At 36.8% G+C, this 18,937-nt stretch overlaps 1 protein-coding gene across 6 annotated transcripts in view; it reads right to left on the bottom strand.

Moving 5' to 3' along the window:
- The window catches only part of ZEB2 (zinc finger E-box binding homeobox 2), a 132,979-nt gene that overhangs the window by 23,974 nt on the left and 90,068 nt on the right, over nucleotides 1-18,937 (bottom strand). For 5 of the 6 annotated variants that reach the window (XM_027561390.1, XM_027561397.1, XM_027561405.1 and 2 more), the window contains one exon: nucleotides 14,617-14,688. The exons of the other annotated variant lie outside the window; for it this stretch is intronic. In XM_027561390.1, coding sequence (XP_027417191.1) covers nucleotides 14,617-14,688 — 72 coding nt within the window. The remainder of the gene's footprint in view (nucleotides 1-14,616; nucleotides 14,689-18,937) is intronic. 6 annotated transcript variants of the gene reach the window in all.

The raw sequence follows: 18,937 nt of genomic DNA, 5'->3' as shown, positions 1-18,937 counted from the left end.
TACTCAATAATTGAAAGATTGCTGCTGCTGCTGCTGCTAAGTCAGTTCAGTCGTGTCCGACTCTGTGCGACCCCATAGACGGCAGCCCACCAGGCTTCCCCGTCCCTGGGATCCTCCAGGCAAGAATACTGGAATGGGTTCCCATTTCCTTCTCCAATGCATGAAAGTGGAGAGTGAAAGAGAAGTCGCTCAGTCGTGTCTGACTCCTAGTGACCCCATGGACTGCAGCCCACCAGGCTCCTCTGTCTATGGGATTTGCCAGGCAAGAGCACTGGAGTGGGTTACCATTGCCTTCCCCGAATTGAAAGACTGGACCCTGTTTAAAATAATTAACTTACTCATTTTGACTCAGCTACTTATGTTTTTTAATCTCAATATCTTCATCTATAAAATGAGCCAGTATATGCTTTCTAGGGAATCCTCAAAGTTTCAGAATTGCATCATTTCAATTAATTCTTTGCCCTAATCAATTTGCTTTTTATTCACTGCCTAGGCCTAGAGAGTTTTATCTGTATTGTTTTCAATTACAAACTCGAACACAGTTTTCTGATGGAGGACCCACATACACAGATTAAGGAAACATATTTTGGAGGTGCCAGACAACATCATAAGGGAAACTGCTTATTAAATATTTGCTGAATGAATGAAGGAGACACTCAAGAAGCTTGGGATATCTGTTCTTTCTTGTGGGAACTCTTGCTGTGAAGTGGAGATAGATGCTCCTAATCGCAAACAAAGCTTGTAAAACTGCAGCATTCATTCACCAGGAAGTGACAGGTTCTTCCTGATGTACACAGGTTATGGTCTGAAAATGACCCTTCTGTCTAACCTGCCAAGTGCTACTTCTGTTTTTCTTGCCTCAGAACCTATGTCTTACTCAGCTTTCTTTTTAAAAACTCATTGTATGAAATTAACTAGAAAAAATTTTTTAATGATAATTAAAAATTATCACTAATTTGCATGACAGATCTGACTAGAGGACAAAATTCTCCCAACCTATAAAACTGTGACCAATATTATACACAAGAAGAAAATGACATGCTTTAGAACAGCAGGACTCTCTCCTTGTTAAGTATTTAGGTACTAAATGAATTGTCTGATAAACTGGTAAATTCACTGTTACACAATTGGTTAACACTATATACATTCCCGGAGAAGGCAATGGCACCCCACTCCAGTACTCTTGCTTGGAAAATCCCATGGACGGAGGAGCCTGTTAGGCTGCAGTCCATGGGGTCGCTAAGAGTCGGACACGACTGAGCGACTTCACTTTCACTTTTCACTTTCATGCACTGGAGAAGGAAATGGCAGCCCACTCCAGTGTTCTCGCCTGGAGAATCCAGGGACAGGGGAGCCTGGTGGGCTGCCGTCTATGGGGTTGCACAGACTTGGACACGACTGAAGTAACTTAGCATAGCATAGCATATACATTCCATTCAACTCTGCCCGAGAACTATTTAACCCAAGTGAAAGTGAAAGCCACTCAGTCCTGTCCCACTCTTTGCGAGCCCATGGACTATAGAGTCCATGGAATTCTCCAGGCCAGAATACTGGAGTGGACAGCCTTTCCCTTCCCCAGGTGTCCCATTAAGGGACACTCCAGGCCAGAATACTGGGGTGGGTAGCCTTTCCCGTCTCCAGGGGTTCTTCCTAACCCAGAGATCAAACCCTGGTCTTCCGCATTGCGGGCAGATTCTTTACCAGCTGAGCCACCAGGGAAGCCCAAGAAGAGTGGGTAGCCTATCCCTTCTCCAGTGGATCTTTCCAACCCAAGAATGGAACTGACGTATCCTGCATCGCAGGCAGATTTTTTTACCAACTGAGTTATCAGAGAAGCCCCCAGAAGAAACCTAGGTAATTTAAAGGTTTTAACTGAACTCCAATTAAGAGATACAAGAGGAATGGAAAGTTATAAAGCAAGAAGATAATAAAGGTACAAAAACATTCTCATTTCTCCACTGTCTTCTATGCTAATGATATGACACACAGAATTTAAGCTGCAAGAAGCCTAACCCATTGCAGCCTGCTAACCTTATCACTCTGAATATCATTTTGGGGGCATTGGGCTTCCCTGGTGATTCAGACAGTAAAGAATCCACCTGCAATGTGGTAGGCTTCAGTTCGATCCCTGGATAGGGAAGATCCCCTCAAGAAGGGAATGGCTACCCACTCCAGTATTTTGGCCTGGAGAATTCCACGGACTGTATAGTCCATGGGACTGCAAAGAAGCGGACATGACTGAGTGGCTTTCACCCTCACTTTCTATCTTGCTCAAACAAGAGTTTAAATCTAGGTCTAGCTCTTTACCTGGGATTCAATTGCTTCTGAGATCCCTGCAAAATATCTTGTACACCTGAACAGAATTTGTGTTTCTATGCGGTAATTCAGGCAGAGAATCCCTGATCCCACCCCTTCCCATCCTGCTCATACTCACAGATTATCTTAACATTGTGAGGTATAAACAGGACTGGCTATATAATGTGGGGGATCGGTACAAAATGGAGGCTAGATTCTTTACCACTGAGTCACCTGGGAAACCCCAAATGGCGGCAGTACTGCATCAAACCAAGGCCGAGGCCTTTGGGAGCACAGGCCCTTGTGTGCCTGCATGTACCACGTCCAGGACCCCAGACTCAGATCTAGAATCATGAGGCAGGAGCACTGAGAACTTCCCCATCCAGCGGCAACTTGCACAGCCCATGATTTTCCTTTTTTTTTTTAATTCATTCTTCCCAGTAAAATCTCATTAGAAGAAATGATAGGGTGGGTGGAGTCCAAAATTTCTAGTCTAATGCCCTCACTTAACAGATAAAATGAAGGTATAGTGAAGCTAATGATTTGTAGAAAGTTACACAAATAATTTCTGGAAGAGCTGGGTAGAGAATTCATGTGTCCTAACTCAACCCATTACTCTTTGGACTATAGCATAATGAGTCAATAAGAGAGAGAGAGAGAGAGAGAGAAAGAGAGACAATCCCACCTTTTTAGTTTGTATTCATGCCTGATTGGATATAATTTGAATAGGTCTTAGATGCTGAAAAGATTGCTCTGACATTATAAGTAGCTCTAAACAAAACATTATGACACCATAAAATTAATAGGGGAAAGGCAATATAAATGCCAACTTCAATATAAATATGACATTTTAAACTTTTTTTTTCTCAATTTGTCTTTTCATGTCCTCCCTCTTCTGAATCCTATGAACTTTAAAAAAAATTTTATTAGAGGATAATTACTTTACAATATTGTGATGGTTTTTGCCATACATCAACACGAATCAGCCATAGGTATATACATGTCCCCTCCCTCTTGAACCCTCTCCCTCGTTTTATTTTTTGACTGAGTGACTGCATCTAAATCTACTGGGGTAAAATGGAAAAAACATCATGAAATTTCTTCAAATGCTTCACTTAAGAGACTTAGGGATTGTATTTTTCTCCTTTCTATATTTCCTAATTTGAATCATGTTACAAAAGGCACTCAATTCAAAAATAACTTTATGAAACATCTTGCAAAGGAGAATTTTTATTAACTATTACGGTTTTAGTAAATAAAAAAAATGTCTTAAGGCTTAATTTAGGACTAGAGACCAAGAATCACTTTATTCACGGTTCATTTTGCTTTCCCATTTCACATATTACTTGTTTATCCCCCCCACGTGCTTAATGATGTCCTCCTACATGAGTTCTGCTTCTTCAGATTAAATGAAACTGTGTCATCTCTTGATAATATTCCATCCCTCACAAACCTTTCCAGCGGAGCCATTCTTGCTTTCATTTGTCTTAAAGCTCAGAGCAATATACAGACGGGTCAAAATACTCCTTCATTCATACCACCATTTCAAATCAGAGTGCCTGTTTTATTAATTTGTTTATCACTTCTTTGTTTATTCATTTATGCTTTAATGTGAAAAGCAACCTGTTTATAAACCATTGAGGCTGTATAAACACTGCACCTACTGAAAGGAAATATGGAGAAGAGCAAACTTAACCTTGACTCTCAAAAAGCCTCCAGTCTGTCACTGTAATTTTTTGAAGTCTTAAGTCATCCATTTTCACTATCATGTCTTAGGACACAACCTATACAGTTCAAGTACAATGACACTTATCCCATGAAAATGTTTACCCCAGGCTGTCATTCCTCTCATTCTGGGGAACTTCATTACTGTGCAGAATCGCAGAATCCCGGCTGCTTGGTGCTCTGACTGTCTCTAGTCCAAGCACAGGGATTCCCCGCCACTCCTGGGTATGGCCAACCCTGGGGCAATGCCATCTTTTTGAGCAAAACTTGGAACTTTCACTCTCTGATTTCAGCCTGTTGCTCCATCCCATCATTCAATTCCTCATCTCCTGAAACAGGTGCTTCATTGTGATAATCAGACCCTGACAAGTCCCTCAGGCCATTTCACCTATTCTGATTTTGCATGCCTCGGTTCACCTTGAATTTGGAAGTCACTTCCATTCCCCTTGTTCTTGTATCATTCTTGCCTTGCCAAACTAAAACCCTATGTCCATTCCCATACTGTCAACTGATGGTCTCTTTTTCTCCCTGCTTCCAAGAGTGCAACTTCTATGATGTGAATCCCATCAACTACCTAAAATTCAACCAAAGTCTCTCTACCATCATTCTCCCTTCTTCTTTTGATTTTATTGCTAGAAAAGATGTGTCTCTGCCCACAGCCAAGGCTACCAAGGCTATTCCCTCACAACTCTTCTGATAACCTACTCCGTTTTTCACCTCAACTCCTTTTACATTTTCAGCCTTTTCCTCTGTCTCTCTTTTGTACAGAGGCATGTTCAGCAAGCCTTTGTCCTGGAAAAAAACTTTCCTAAAATTTGCAGTCTCTTAAGTCACCTCCCTATTTTCATGTCTTTAGTACATCTACACATATTTCTTATTTAGCTACCATTGTTTTATTTACTCAATTGAATATGTCATTAATGAAAGTGACTATTCACTGTATGTTTCATGACACCTAATAAAATGCTTTGCACTTTGTAGGGTCTCCCAAATTGATTACTGATTTAACAGCTGATGAGGCCATAATTATTCATTTGTAAATTTTACCTTCACGTCATTGTAATTTTTGTCTTTCTTAAAGGCATCATAAGATTTTGCATTTCTTAAGGGTACGATTATACCTTCTATTTCTGTTGTTTCTTTCATGAACCTCAGTTCAAATTCTGCACACAACAAATACTATAAAAAGAATGAAGTGAAGTACTTTCGTGGTTGTTAACAAGTGACAAATATTATTTAATTGGTATCTAGGACAGAAAGGAAAAAAAGATATGATTTCTTTTTTTAAATAGTTATGTTTAATTCTGAATTAAAAATGAACTCATTATTAATCAGTGCCAATATTTTTTATATGAGCTGTGATACTAGTCACTGATCAAGTGAAGGAAAAGTCTTTGACAGCTTTCAACGTCCTTATACACAAATATAATAAATACTGGTAAATCCTCTTCTACATTCAGGAAAATGACACTAGATAAAGATGAATGAGATAGAAAGCTAAGCTAGTCCTTTTTAATCTTCCTATTTTAACTTCAAATGCAGCTTTAGTGTAGTGAAAAGTAATTTGTCCTACAACTTGTCTGGGTAGTTTTCCAAGATGTCAAAGGAATTTAATTGGCTAAGTCTCTCAAAATCAACTGGTTAGTCCTCCCATTACAAATTTGTTAAATATTGTATTTTTGGATTCTAGAGAAGTTAATGAGGAGCCAGTGTGAAGGGAGAAAATAGTTCCGAGTACATTTATCTCTCAGTGCATAAAAGCGGGTAAGCGTGGGACCTCCCTGGTGGCTCAGTGGCTATGAGTCCCGGCTCCCAGGGCAGGAGGCCAGGGTTCAATCCCAGGTCAGGGAACTAGATCCCACATGCCACAACTAAGACTGAGTACAACCAAAGAAATAAAAAATACTTAAAAAAAATGGGTAAGCTTACTTCAGATGCAAACAAACCACAAAAATAACCAAAAGAGGGTGCATACCTAATATATGCTATGCATTATACTTGGTACTTTAAAAATGATACACCGTTTTGTTTGGTTAAAAATGATATACCATTTAATTGCTACAATCAGATTCTGTACACAAGGAATCATTAGTTCCACTTTACTGACACATGATTGTAGAAATGAAGGCTTTTTATACTCAAGTTCATGAAACTAGCAATTGGTAGAGACAAAATTCAAATGTAGTTTATTTGACTCTAGAATCTAGAGCATCTGAAAATAACTTTTGGCTTTTTATCTGTGAAAGCATTTATATATTATTCCTAAAATATTGAGAGTATGTTTAACAACTATTAGCTACAGTCAATACAGTTAGTTCTTGAGAACCGAGACCTAAATTGGCCTTACCCAGTTCCTAGATGTATGGTGTTTTCCTTTTTCCAGCAAAGGAAGCAAAGATGCAGGTGGTTATTAATAGCTCTTTATAACTAGAGTGCTAGATTGTCTGAGTAAATATAACTTTCACACATTCAAAGAGGAAAACATCAGGGACCTATTTAGGTCTTGATATGCACGTGGAAACGCATTAATGCTAATGATCACCGTGAACCTAAGATAGATCCTTGTTACTACTAACATGTAGGCAAACTCATGTTTATAATGCTCCCAAGTTTTTCCATTTCTCTAATCTTCTCAGAAAATAGCTTTAAAAAATACACTCAAGAATTCTATATAGTAATTCATTCTGAATTTGAATTTAATTAACATTTGAAAGATGTAAGGTTTATTGCAAAAACTTATTCTTTATGGGTTAAAGCATACATTTTTCATTTTTTAAAACATTAGAAGCAGTGTAAAAACATTAAATGCAACATATAAAGTTATTACTTTAAGTCAGGGTTTGCAATGCTCTACTTCCAATACATTAATTTTGCTGTGCTGCTAATGTAACTTTGTTGTAAAAAAGTAGTGACATACTACTCTTACTTCGGGGACTTAAATCCTGGTTTTACTTTCTGAAAATACTGGACTTAATCCTCATCACAGTAAATGCTTTGCCTATTTTGACTTCCCTTTTCAGAGTCCATTTCTTCTCCACCTAACATTTGTTCATTCATTCATTCATTTTACCAGTTTATAATGCGTACCGTGTGTCACTGCTGTACTCTGGGACGAACATGGAATAATCTTTTTATTAAAGCAAATATTTGGGGGGCACATACTAAGGCCAATAGATAACATTGTTTATTTAATTGCCTTAACGGTCCTATGAGATACATACCATGTTAATATGTCCCTATTTTATAGCTTAAGGAATTGCTTGTCTCCATGAAATTAACTAGGTGAAATGTGTGCAAACAACATAAAGAGGAACAACTCAACGTGCTAAAATTAGTGGTGTGCACCTGAGGGCTGCGGGATTTCAGAGAAGGAAGAGATTGATGTGGTTTGGGGTGTTCAAGGATGACCACATTAAGGAAATGGGAGGTGAGATGGCTGTGAAGAACAGAAGAGTAGGTAGAATCCAGATAACTGGAGGAAAGAGAGTTAGAGATTGAGGTCTCAAGAGATAGCAAGGGGAGAGACTGAGATGTAGTATAAATGTGAGTCTTATTTGATATTACCAAGGGATTTGGTCTGACAAGAGTGTAACACTGGTGAGATGTGATGCCTCTCAATGCCTAAATGAAGAAATGTGGATTTTGTCTTTTAGGTCCTGGGGGACTATAAAAGATCTAAGAAGGGAATTTGTACCATGAGAAATGGATTATAGGAAGAATGTGGACTGACCAAATAGAGGAGCGCATGCAGGCTAGAGACCAACCAAATGTAACTGAGTCTTCCTTATCTGAGGGATTGGAATAAAGGAAGATGAAAATGTATAATTTTTTCAGACAGGTGTCAAAAGTATGTCAACCTGTAAATATAAAAGAAAAGCCCAAGTGTTGTTTTTCTCTCATTCATGCTCTCATTTCTCAAAATACTCTTTCTGACTCAGGACCATTCTAGGATCTGTGGTGAGAAAATTCCACATCAGCACTGCTTTCAAGCAGCTTACAATCTAATGGGGAGAAACGCACCTGCAGGTGACTAAGCGTAATATGAGAGAGAAAGACCCTCAAAAGGATGAGTGGGAAATCCTGCAAAAGAGAAGGTCAGATGGCTTCCTGGTGGAGATGGCCGCACGATACTGGATGCTTGGGGCTAGTGCACTGGGACGATCCAGAGGGATGGTATGGGGAGGGAGGAGGGAGGAGGGTTCAGGATGGGGAGCACATGTATACCTGTGATGGATTCATTTTGATATTTGGCAAAACTAATACAATTATGTAAAGTTTAAAAATAAAATAAAATAAAAAAAAAAAAAGAACTTATGAGAAAGAATAGGAAGTTTTATCTTCTCTGGGTATGGTCCAGTATGTTAATAATAATTGAGGAATAGTATATTTTGGCATGCTTAGAAATAATAATTACTATATTTCTTAGTATTTTTAAGTAAATATGACATTAAAGTAAAAAGTTTGAGCTATCTATCCTCTATGATAGAAAACTACAGAGATTCCCAAGGACATTTGCATATATGTGGCTGATGGCATGAGAAAATTATAATAGTGAACCAGAAATTCATAAAAAACATTTTACCATAATAATTAATGATTATGGAAAATTGTTTCATTGATAAGAATTTACCAAATCAATTTATTTTATATACCCACTAAAGTGTGTTATATTTAATACACAAAGACAAATATACAAATTTCCAAGATACAAAATCCATGATGAATATGAATTTCCATAACCCAGCATTTACCATCATTTAAGATACGAAAATATCTGAGTCCATCTAATTGCTGTTCTATTATTTTAAAACTGTTACTGTTTTTATTTTAAAAGATATATGTTACTTATGCAATTAAAATTTAATAGAAAATTAAGCTGAAAAAAAAAAAAAAAGAATGTGTATGATGTTGTCAGGCTAAGAAAGAATGAGTGGCTTTCTAGGTAGAAGGGAAACAATGAACAAAGGCAAAGGAGGATAAAGGGTCAACAATCTTCCAGGGCTGGGGCATATTCTGGGAAGTAGTATTGAAGGCAAGATGGGGTTAGATCATGGAAGGTGCCAAATCAACTGAAATGCTGACTCATTATGAAAGCAACAAAGAGATACAAGGTTGAATATGAACTGAAGAAGGGAAGGAAGTTATCCATTTGCCCTGTGTTTCGAAAACAACTTCAAACAAACTTTGAAGAATGGATTAAAGACATTGGGTATTGAAAATAGGGAGCCTAGTAAAATAGGTATTATAACAAATAGCTCAAATGAAAGATGAAAATTTAAATTAGAAGAGTGAAAAAATGAGCAGATTAATAAAAGTAGTATTTTGTATTTGTGATAGTGGAATTGACAAATTCTTTAATTAAGTGAAGTGTGTAGGAGTCAAAGATGATACCATACTTTCTAGCATGATCAGCTCTTCAGAGTGGGGAAAAACCTTCTGAGGGTAAAGGATATGTTAGATGATTTAGAGCCAGAAAAACATCTATTTCTGCTTTATTGACTATATCAAAGCCTTTGACTGTGTGGACCACAATAAACTGTGGAAAATTCTGAAAGAGATGGGAATACCAGACCACCTTGACCTGCCTCTTAAGAAACCTGTATGCAGGTCAGGAAGCGACAGTTAGAACTGGACATGGAACAACAGACTGGTTCCAAACAGGGAAAGGAGTACGTCAAGGCTGTATATTGTCACCCTGTTTATTTAACTTATATGCAGAGTACATCATGAGAAACGCTGGGCTGGATGAAGCACAAGCTGGAATCAAGATTGCCGGGAGAAATATCAATAACCGCAGATATGCAGATGACACCACTCTTGTGGCAGAAAGTGAAGAAGAACTAAAGAGCCTCTTGATGAAAGTGAAAGAGGAGAGAGAAAAAGTTAGCTTAAAGCTCAACATTCAGAAAACTAAGATCATGGCATCTGGTCCCAGCACTTCATGGGAAATAGATGGGGAAACAGGGGAAACAGTAGCTGACTTTATTTTTTGGGCTCCAAAATCACTGCAGATGGTGACTGCAGCCATGAAATTAAAAGACGCTTACTCCTTGACCAACCTAGATAACATATTAAAAAGCAGAGGGACATTACTTTGTCAACAAAGGTCCATTTAGTCAAGGCTATGGTTTTTCCAGTGGTCATGTATGGATGTGAGAATTGGACTATAAAGTAAGCTGAGTGCGGAAGAATTGATGCTTTTGAACTGTGGTGTTGGAGAAGACTCTTGAGAGTCCCTTGGACTGCAAGGAGATCCAACCAGTCCATCCTAAAGGAAATCAGTCCTTGGTGTTCATTAGAGGGACTGATATTGAAGCTGAAACTCCAATATTTTGGCCACCTGATGTGAAGAGCTGACTCATTTAAAAAGACCCTAATGTTGGGAAAGATTGAAGGCAGAAGGAGAAGGGGACAACAGAGGATGAGATGGTTGGATGGCATCAGCGACTCAATGGACATGAGTTTAGGTAAACTCCGGTAGTTGGTGATGGACAGGGAGGCCTGGCGTGTTGCGGTCCATGGGGTCGCAAAGAGTTGGACATGACTAAGCGACTGAACTGAACTGAGGTGATTTAGATTTTATTCCCAAATCTGTATTAATTAGCTATGTGGCATTTTTCACCACAGTTTCCTCAGCTATCAAATTACAGTCAAGGGATTGTTTCATGGTATAACTTTCAATTTTCAAATTCTGTGATTCAATTCAACTAAGTCCTTCCCACTAGTTCTTACAGGTTAAAACTCAGCAGACTATTCTAGGAAGGAGCTACTTTTAAATTCTAAGAGACTACTCTATCCACTGATATGAACTTGGTTAAATTCTACTATTTAATAGATTTGTGGACTTGAGTAGGAAATTCAGAGGTCTTTTCCTTACTTTCAGTTGGGAATGAAATTTGTGTGTTGAATATTCAGAAATAATAGAGACATTTTCTTTGTTTTCTCTTGACAACTTACTCCAGTTAATAACAACACTTTTTATCAGAAAATATGCTTAACCTGTTTAAAATTTATCTATGCCAATGTCTGTTTTTCTGCTTTAATTTAAAAAGAAAAAATGGTACCTGATATAAAAGAATTTCATATTCATTCTTAATAAAAACCTGTTTGTTGAGACTATTTTAAGTCACTTTCATAGACAATGTGGTAGTTTAAAACCAATCCATGTTCTCAAAGTTTGCAATTTAACTTGGAAAAAACAACACATTAAGTAATGACACTCTATACCATCTACAGCAAGTTTAACTGATTGTTTTGTAAGAGTTCACTGGAGGAAGATATCACTACAGGTTGGATAGCTAAAGAGGAAGGTCTGCCAATAGCTTGATCTTAATCAGCAGGACATAGGTGGGGAGGAAGAGATTCTCCGTGGCATCTTCAACCATTAAGGATGTCTTATTTCAATTCTACATGTTTTAGCATCCAAAACGATGCTAAGGATAAGAAGCAGTAAACTTATGGTTGGGAAGAGATACATGTTTATTCCCAAAAGGCCAGGGTTCTAAACTGAGGATCACCAGTAAATTCCGAATTACCAACTCCAGTTATTTGCTCAGGATTCTTTCAGTTGCAGTTATTTGAATCTTTTGACTTAACTGACCATTGTATATGTTCCAAACTTTCTTTCTTTGCTGTCTGGCTATTTAATATTTTTCCATCGCTTAGTCTTTTTTCTTTTAATGAATTTGATTTTTCTTCTTACCCACTAAAAGCCCTGGCATCAGCTTTCTACCAATTTCAATAAATACACTCTGAATCATAAATGTTTTAGCCCATGATGTTATCTGCATGGCTCTCAAATCTTTCTCACCCTGACTTCCTGGGTTTCAATTCCTCATTTCCAAAGAATACATATATATATATATAACTTTTATATGAAAATACTTGTCTAAAGACAAGGTCAAGTTCTTCTCAAAACTGGGTCTCTTTCTTGTTTATCTAGAAATAGTATTTGCCATGTTCTAAACATGCAGATGTGTAATCTTGAAGCCATTTTGATTCCATTACCCAGAAAATCTATTGGTTGTGAAGAAATCAGGTTACGAATTTCACCACTGTCACTACGGAGGACAGGCTTTTTGTCGCTTCACACCTGAGTAACTATAAGGATTTCCAGTTGATCTCTCAAAGTCTAGTTTTTATTCAGAGAAATCATGGTAGTTTAACATGCCCCGAACTCTTTTCTCTGTTGCTTTACATTCTCCATTTATTTTTAACTTACATGTCCAGGATCATTTCCCATGAATTGCCTCCTAGAACTCCCTGATTCAGCCAAATCTTCTTTCTCAATATCCTCTGAATAGGTACTACAATTTGCTTCCTCTGGCCCACATGCTCCTGTCCTGCTAGAAAGGCCTTCCTCACTCCTTCATGGATGAACTTAGTCCGAATTTCACCTTCTTCATGAAATCTTTTCTGAATATTCACCTCATAGAATCTCTCATATTTCTGTAATTTGAAATAATTATGATTCTTACTGTTTGTGGAATATTTGTCACATATTTTCACTTACCACTTATTATTTTTTTCTTGTGCATTAGTCTCATCTTCCAAATTAAATAATAGTTACATCTAAGACTTCTGGCCTATTTTCAACCATATGTCCACACAAAAGTGAATAGATAGAAAACACTGAATGAATACTTATTAATTTATTTATTGACAATACATACGAACTATAAGTAATAGTAAGTAGTATGGGAAAAAGGAAATTTTAAGGGTAGGTGAAGGAACATTCAAAATTGATTTTTAAATCTTCTGAACAGGAAGCATTTTTATTAACCTCACTTTAGACTTCAAATGAATAAAACAGCTAGTAAATTGTCATTCTGTGGAATAAATTTACTTTAGTGACACTTTAAACACCTATAAAGTTAATGAAATTAGAGTTTATTTATGCTTGAGGTTGAAATTTAACATTTGTCTTTAACAGGAAGATAAAGCCATTTTTGATCCCATGAATTGGGACATTATAGAAAGTATCTAATTTATGGTATCTCTTTATTATTATGCTTTAATATGAAGCTATTTTGTCTAGTTTCTATTTTACATGGTAATGGTACCACTGCAACACAGAATATTAAAACTAGAAATATTCTTAACAAGCAACCAATGTAACCTATTCATTTTTCAGATGTGGAAACCGAGTGCCAAGAAGGGTAACTGACCTGCCCGAGGTCACAGTCTAGCTATTGCCAGAGGTGTAGCTAGAAATTACGATTGTAGGTTCCTAATTCTATGCCTTTTCCATAATCCCATATTGTACAGTTTCAGTTTTGTACCTCATATCGACATTATTCAAATGAAGGAAAATTTACAATCTTTTTTTAAAAATTATTATTTCTCTTATTTTTCATCTAAGAATGCAAATTAGTGCCTGGTAAGTTATTAATAAGAGCATTCTACATAGAAGCACAGCATGAACCGTCTATTGTGATGTGTTTCAACATAAGGGAGATATGAATATCTTAATTATTTACCTTTCTAAAGCTTCATAAAACTGACTTTTTTCCATTGGTGAGTTGAGTGGAAATAGCTATGTGATTTTTTTTTTTTTTTTGCTTTTTTTTTTAGACGATAACCTTATCCTGGGCACTATGGTCATATTTACCATGGTAGTATGAGGGATTGTTTGAAACACCAAAAATACTTAGCCTTATCTAGGAAAAAAGAGATAAACATAGTGAGTCAGTATAAATTTGCACTAGTGACGTGAGAGGGTGTGCGAGGAGATGCTGTCCAGTTTTGGGGAAAGCACATGAAATGTCCCAATTGTCCCGAAACTCTATTCTATAGCAGCAGCAGAACAAAACAGAGCACTACCTACTACCTTCCTACTGCAATTTTTTAGCTTCATCAAAAAGAGGAGAAATTTTCAATTCTCTATAAAACTTTGCCTGGAAAATATTATTTAGGGGAACTAGAAGGTACTGAGAAATAAAATGGAGAAAGAATGAAAAGGAACGCAGATGATCAAGTTTTGTGAGGAATGCTCACAGAATTTTGGTTTGCCTTTCTATAAAAACATTTTATAATCTAAACTACGCCATATCATTTGAATCTCAATGACTAATATTAGTGGTGACTGGAAGTGCTCAGTCATGTCCAACCCTTTATGACCCCAGGGACTGGGGTGTTTTCCCCGCACGAATCCTGGAGCTGGTTGCCATTTCCTCCTCCAGGGGATCTTCCTGGCCCAGGAATCGAACCCGCATGTCTCCTGCATTACAGGCAGATTCTTTACTGCTGAGCCTATTATATTACAATTTTCAAATTATATTCAAGCAGTCTTTTAAAATAAAAACTACTATCAAAAGTTTGCCTAACGAATGCTTTGAAAGTTGTTTTTTTTTTTTAAATCCAGTTCAGTTTTCTCAACTTTCACAGGCAAATTAGGGGTTTAAGAATAAAAGATATATTTGTTGAATAAAATATCAAAATAGAGAATTCTGATTTGAAACAATCAAGAGCCTTGTAAAGTCTGACTTAATTGTGAAGTCATGGACATACAAATGGATGGGTCAGTGCTCCTGCTCCTGACTCACTGAATCCACATGACCCAGGACAAGCATGACCTTGGCGTGGAAACTTCCTTACCTGTACCATTGTTAACTGTGGTCTGGATCGTGGCTTCCGGCCCCATAGTGTCATAGTCTTCCTTCATTTCTTCTGTGGGGGAAAATTATCTTTAGCATTTGAAAACTGTAGAAAAGCTTACTATACTAAGCATGCCAACCACAGGAACAAGGAAGATTCTTTTAAAGGAAACAGAGAAAAGGCTTGTTGTAAACCTCTAAACAATAGCTTTGTTCAGGCAATTGAATGAATCCAATAGTGCTAGCTGCACAAGAACTTATTTACTTTAAGCATTACTGCAAGCTGTGAAAAACAGAGGTGCTTATTTGGGGCAAACGAAGGGCTTTTCTTCTGGTGGCAGTTCTAGTGACAAACAGGGGGAAAGATATTATTTTTTCAATAAGAGTCAAAAGCAACTAAGTATTTGCACTGACAAAAAGGCACGCTGGCTGCTATAGCTCTGGTAATGCTGGATGGCCAGAGGCAAGTCAGAATTTCTTATTTTATTTTCATGTTTTTTTCCTCTCCTTGAAGTAGCTATGATGGTGCTAATCTATGCAAGCAAAATTTAAAAAAAAACCTAATTCTACATACCAGAGCTTGAAATGCCCAGTTTATAAAAAAGCATCCCAGAGGTACTGAAAACACCTGTTTCACTGTTTTATATAAACTTCTAAAACATATTTTCTTTATTCCTTTCCTTACCACTCCATAAATAGCTTTCTTCCTCACCATTTATTCCCCAGTAGGGAATCATAGTCATTTTTGAGGAAAAACATATAGGTATAAGAACAGCTCAAAGGTCTGATGAAAACATGTAACACTGAAGTTGAAGATCTATAAATGATAGAAGGTCATTTTCTAAAATTGTAATATCTTTAATGGGAAGAGTCTAGAAAGTAGAACTCTTGAATTTTCTGCCTATCAAACTAAAGAATATGTGAGGGCAGAGAAGGACAGCTAACAGTTAAAAATCCTGCAAGTAAGTAAATTTAACATGGAATTTAAAAAATTGTAATTTTATAATAACAATACTAATGAGAATCAAACACGATCCAGGATAAATATCTCTCTGTGATAATCATTTTGTTTCAAACAAGAGAAACTTTATAAATAGGACTCTGTGAATTCCCAAATTTATCCTGACCATTTTTGCTTATCACATTTCAGTCATAATTATTTGGTAGAAAAACAGATTCTAGCAAATGTTATAGCAAAATTAAAATATTATGTTTTACAAGTAGTATCCTGCAGCATATCAGTTCATGGGATCAGAACTGAAAAATCTGGAGCCTCTTAAGGTAAAATACACATATATAAATTAGGCTAATACAATGCCCCTGGGCATAATACTGGCCAGATAATTTGAATGATATTTGTTTAAATTCTATGACCACTTTAAATTCAGTCTTGGCCCTGGACTTCTTTCTTATTTAAGAAACATTTTCACAGGGACATTTTGCATAAAACATTTAGGCGTTCAATATACAGCAATATTGTATTGTCAATTGTCATAATTGATTGGTTGAAAGGCTCCTTCATCTGATATTTTTATTAGTCTCTGCAAGGAATTAAATTAAGGTATTTCTGAGAAGTTCAGTACTAGAAATAAATATAACTTTTGTGTCTTTCTTCCTCGCTCCTCTCATGTGATTTCTGGTAGCCAAGAGTCAGAAGAATCATAAGTTTTCCATCTGAGAGATCAAGTCACTAAGGGGAAAACAGTTAACAGCATTTTTTTTTTTTTTTTGCATAATAGTGGTAATGTTCAAGATTTCTGCTGCACTTCCTTCCTCATTGTCATTTTCTTATGAAAAAGTAAAGAGAAGTTACAGGGGGTGGTTGCTTCCCAAATGATTAAATGTTGCATATTCACATGTGTAGCTGGCACTGAGTGTGTCCTGCGTTCTGTAGTAATACTTTAGCTAGAACCCTCTTTTACCAAAGATTGTGCAACTGAGATGGTGTCATTTTTACCCAAAATGTACTTTGCTTCAATTTACTGAGCATCAAGCTTTTTGTGTTTTGAACATCAAGCTCAATTTATTAAAATGAAACACTAAGCCCTTTCAAGTATGTATTTGAAATGCTATTTATATGCCTATTTAATTAAGCTTCACAGGAATCCATATTCAGAAGGACATCATCATGGGGTTAGGAGTATCCCCTCTGAATAAAAGGCAGTCGTGGCTGTCTTTCTGCCTCACGCCTAACCTTAAACATTTTCCAAGACATCTATTACTCAGCATACTGCATCTAAAACCACATAGTATATTTGTTTTTAAAGCACTTGCAAAAGTTTGCATCTTCTAGTCACCCTTGGGATGAAGGTTTGTGAAAATAAAAAGCACTTTCTGCCACAAGATGAAGAATCCTTGAATAAGCAGAAAGAGGCCAGATGCAGGTGATTTATTTAAGTCTGTGTCAATGATAATGATGTCATGGTTTCCAGCACGCCGTGTCCACCCCATTGTGGGACGAAAGAATGTCAAGGACAATTCTAAACACAAAACTTTGATTGTGCTGGAACCGGAAAGGCACAGTAAGAACTCCACTGCGTTCTTCAGTGGAAAACCTGCATCCTGCAGACAAACTACAGAAAGCAGGGGAGAGAGAGCACAGGAGAGGGGGCTTATCTCAGAGTAAAGCTATGTGCTGAGGTATGGTGGTAGACAGGCAGGCACCAGGGATAAAACACTACTAAATAAAACAGCACCCGAATTAGAATTATTGTCTATATTGTGTGTTTTGAACAATAAATAAGAAAAATATTTTATCAGAAGAAAAATGTGTTATCTAAGAGGCAGGATAAACAATGAGTAGCTTTTTAAGACCAATTTCTTTTCATTAGACATCAAGGCACCACATCAGAGCACTTTTGGAACAATAAAAAAAAAAGAACAATAAATCACTACTAATCATTAGAACCAGACAGGTAATAGCCGGGTAACTTTCTTGGTCCAAATAGCCAAATGAGATTAGGGATTTACATTTATTTAATTATTGTGACTCCAGAATGCTAGTTTATTTACCATAAAGGTAAGAGCAAAGAACAGCCTGTTCATTTGTATCTCAGGCACCATTAACTACAGGTGATAATAGAGTCTCTAATGCATTCATATGGATGATTGTATATTAAAACCTTCAGAATTATGATCCATGACCAACACAAAAAGCTGCCATGATCACAGACTACTACAGCTTGACATGGCTGTTTTAGCTGTTTTTCAATTATTGATCTTAATTTTTTAAAATTAAACTTTTTTCCCCAGAAGTTTGGAGCTGTCCATTTGTTATATCGTTATTAATTATTCCTTTAAGGGTGGAAATTCTAGTAATTGGTCCTTACCCTTGATTTCTAGATATTAAAATTTAAAGCATCAGAACATTCATTCTTATAGCCCTGCATATCTAGTTCATTAACAAATATGAATAGCTAACACCAGCTCATTTAAATAGTATGTCTTACATGAGTTCTCGCCACACTCTGTTTCTGTCACACTGCTCCCAAGAATCATTGGCTCTTATTATACATGTAAATGGCTATCATAAAAATAAAAATTTCATTTAAGATTGTTAATGACTTCTGCAGCAGTCAGACTTCCTTTAATGATCATCCTCGGCCCCTAATTAAACGTATTTATCTTTCAAGCATCTTTGGCTGAGTTCTCCCTCATAGTTGAAAATCTAAAACCTTAAGTCTTAATGGATAGAACGATAAATGTTTATGTGTGGGATTGCTGATACTCGAGAAACCTTCACCGAAAGCAAAATTGGAAACAGAAAGAGTACAAAACTTGGCACAGTATGTTAAGGAAAACAAAAAACAAATACACTACACTCAAACTGCCATCGGTCTTTTTTTCCTCCTTTTCTTCACATTTAATTTTCTTTAGTAGTGGAAGTGCTTTTATTATCTCCCTTCTAGTATACCAAACAATTACTCTGCCTACGTTCGATGTTTTACAGTCTGTGACATCACAATAGCATATAGGTAGACTCGTGTGCTTACTTATTTCCTTCCCACCCACTTCACCTATTTATAAAAATGCTATTCTTATATATAGCATAAGAAAAAAAACAAAGTGGGGTAGATCATGATAGGTCTCATTGGGTCTTGGAACAGAGATTAAGGAGACACCAAGGTTGGAATTAGACAGGTCATTAAAAATTTTTTTAGCAGGCCACCTTGCAAGTGGAGATGAGCAGAAGGAGTTTAGGGGGATATGACTAATGATTAATTCTCTTTTATTTTGTTAATCATTTCACACCTTGGTGATGTTTCATCCTGAGTGAATTTTAGACCATGACATTTCCATTTTCACAGTGGCATAAGAAGTTT

The sequence above is a fragment of the Bos indicus x Bos taurus genome, chromosome 2 (genome assembly GCF_003369695.1).
Source record: "Bos indicus x Bos taurus breed Angus x Brahman F1 hybrid chromosome 2, Bos_hybrid_MaternalHap_v2.0, whole genome shotgun sequence".
Lineage (NCBI taxonomy): Eukaryota > Metazoa > Chordata > Mammalia > Artiodactyla > Bovidae > Bos > Bos indicus x Bos taurus.
The sequence above is the reverse complement of the archived record's forward strand: the minus strand, read 5'-3'. Positions and strand labels throughout refer to the sequence as shown.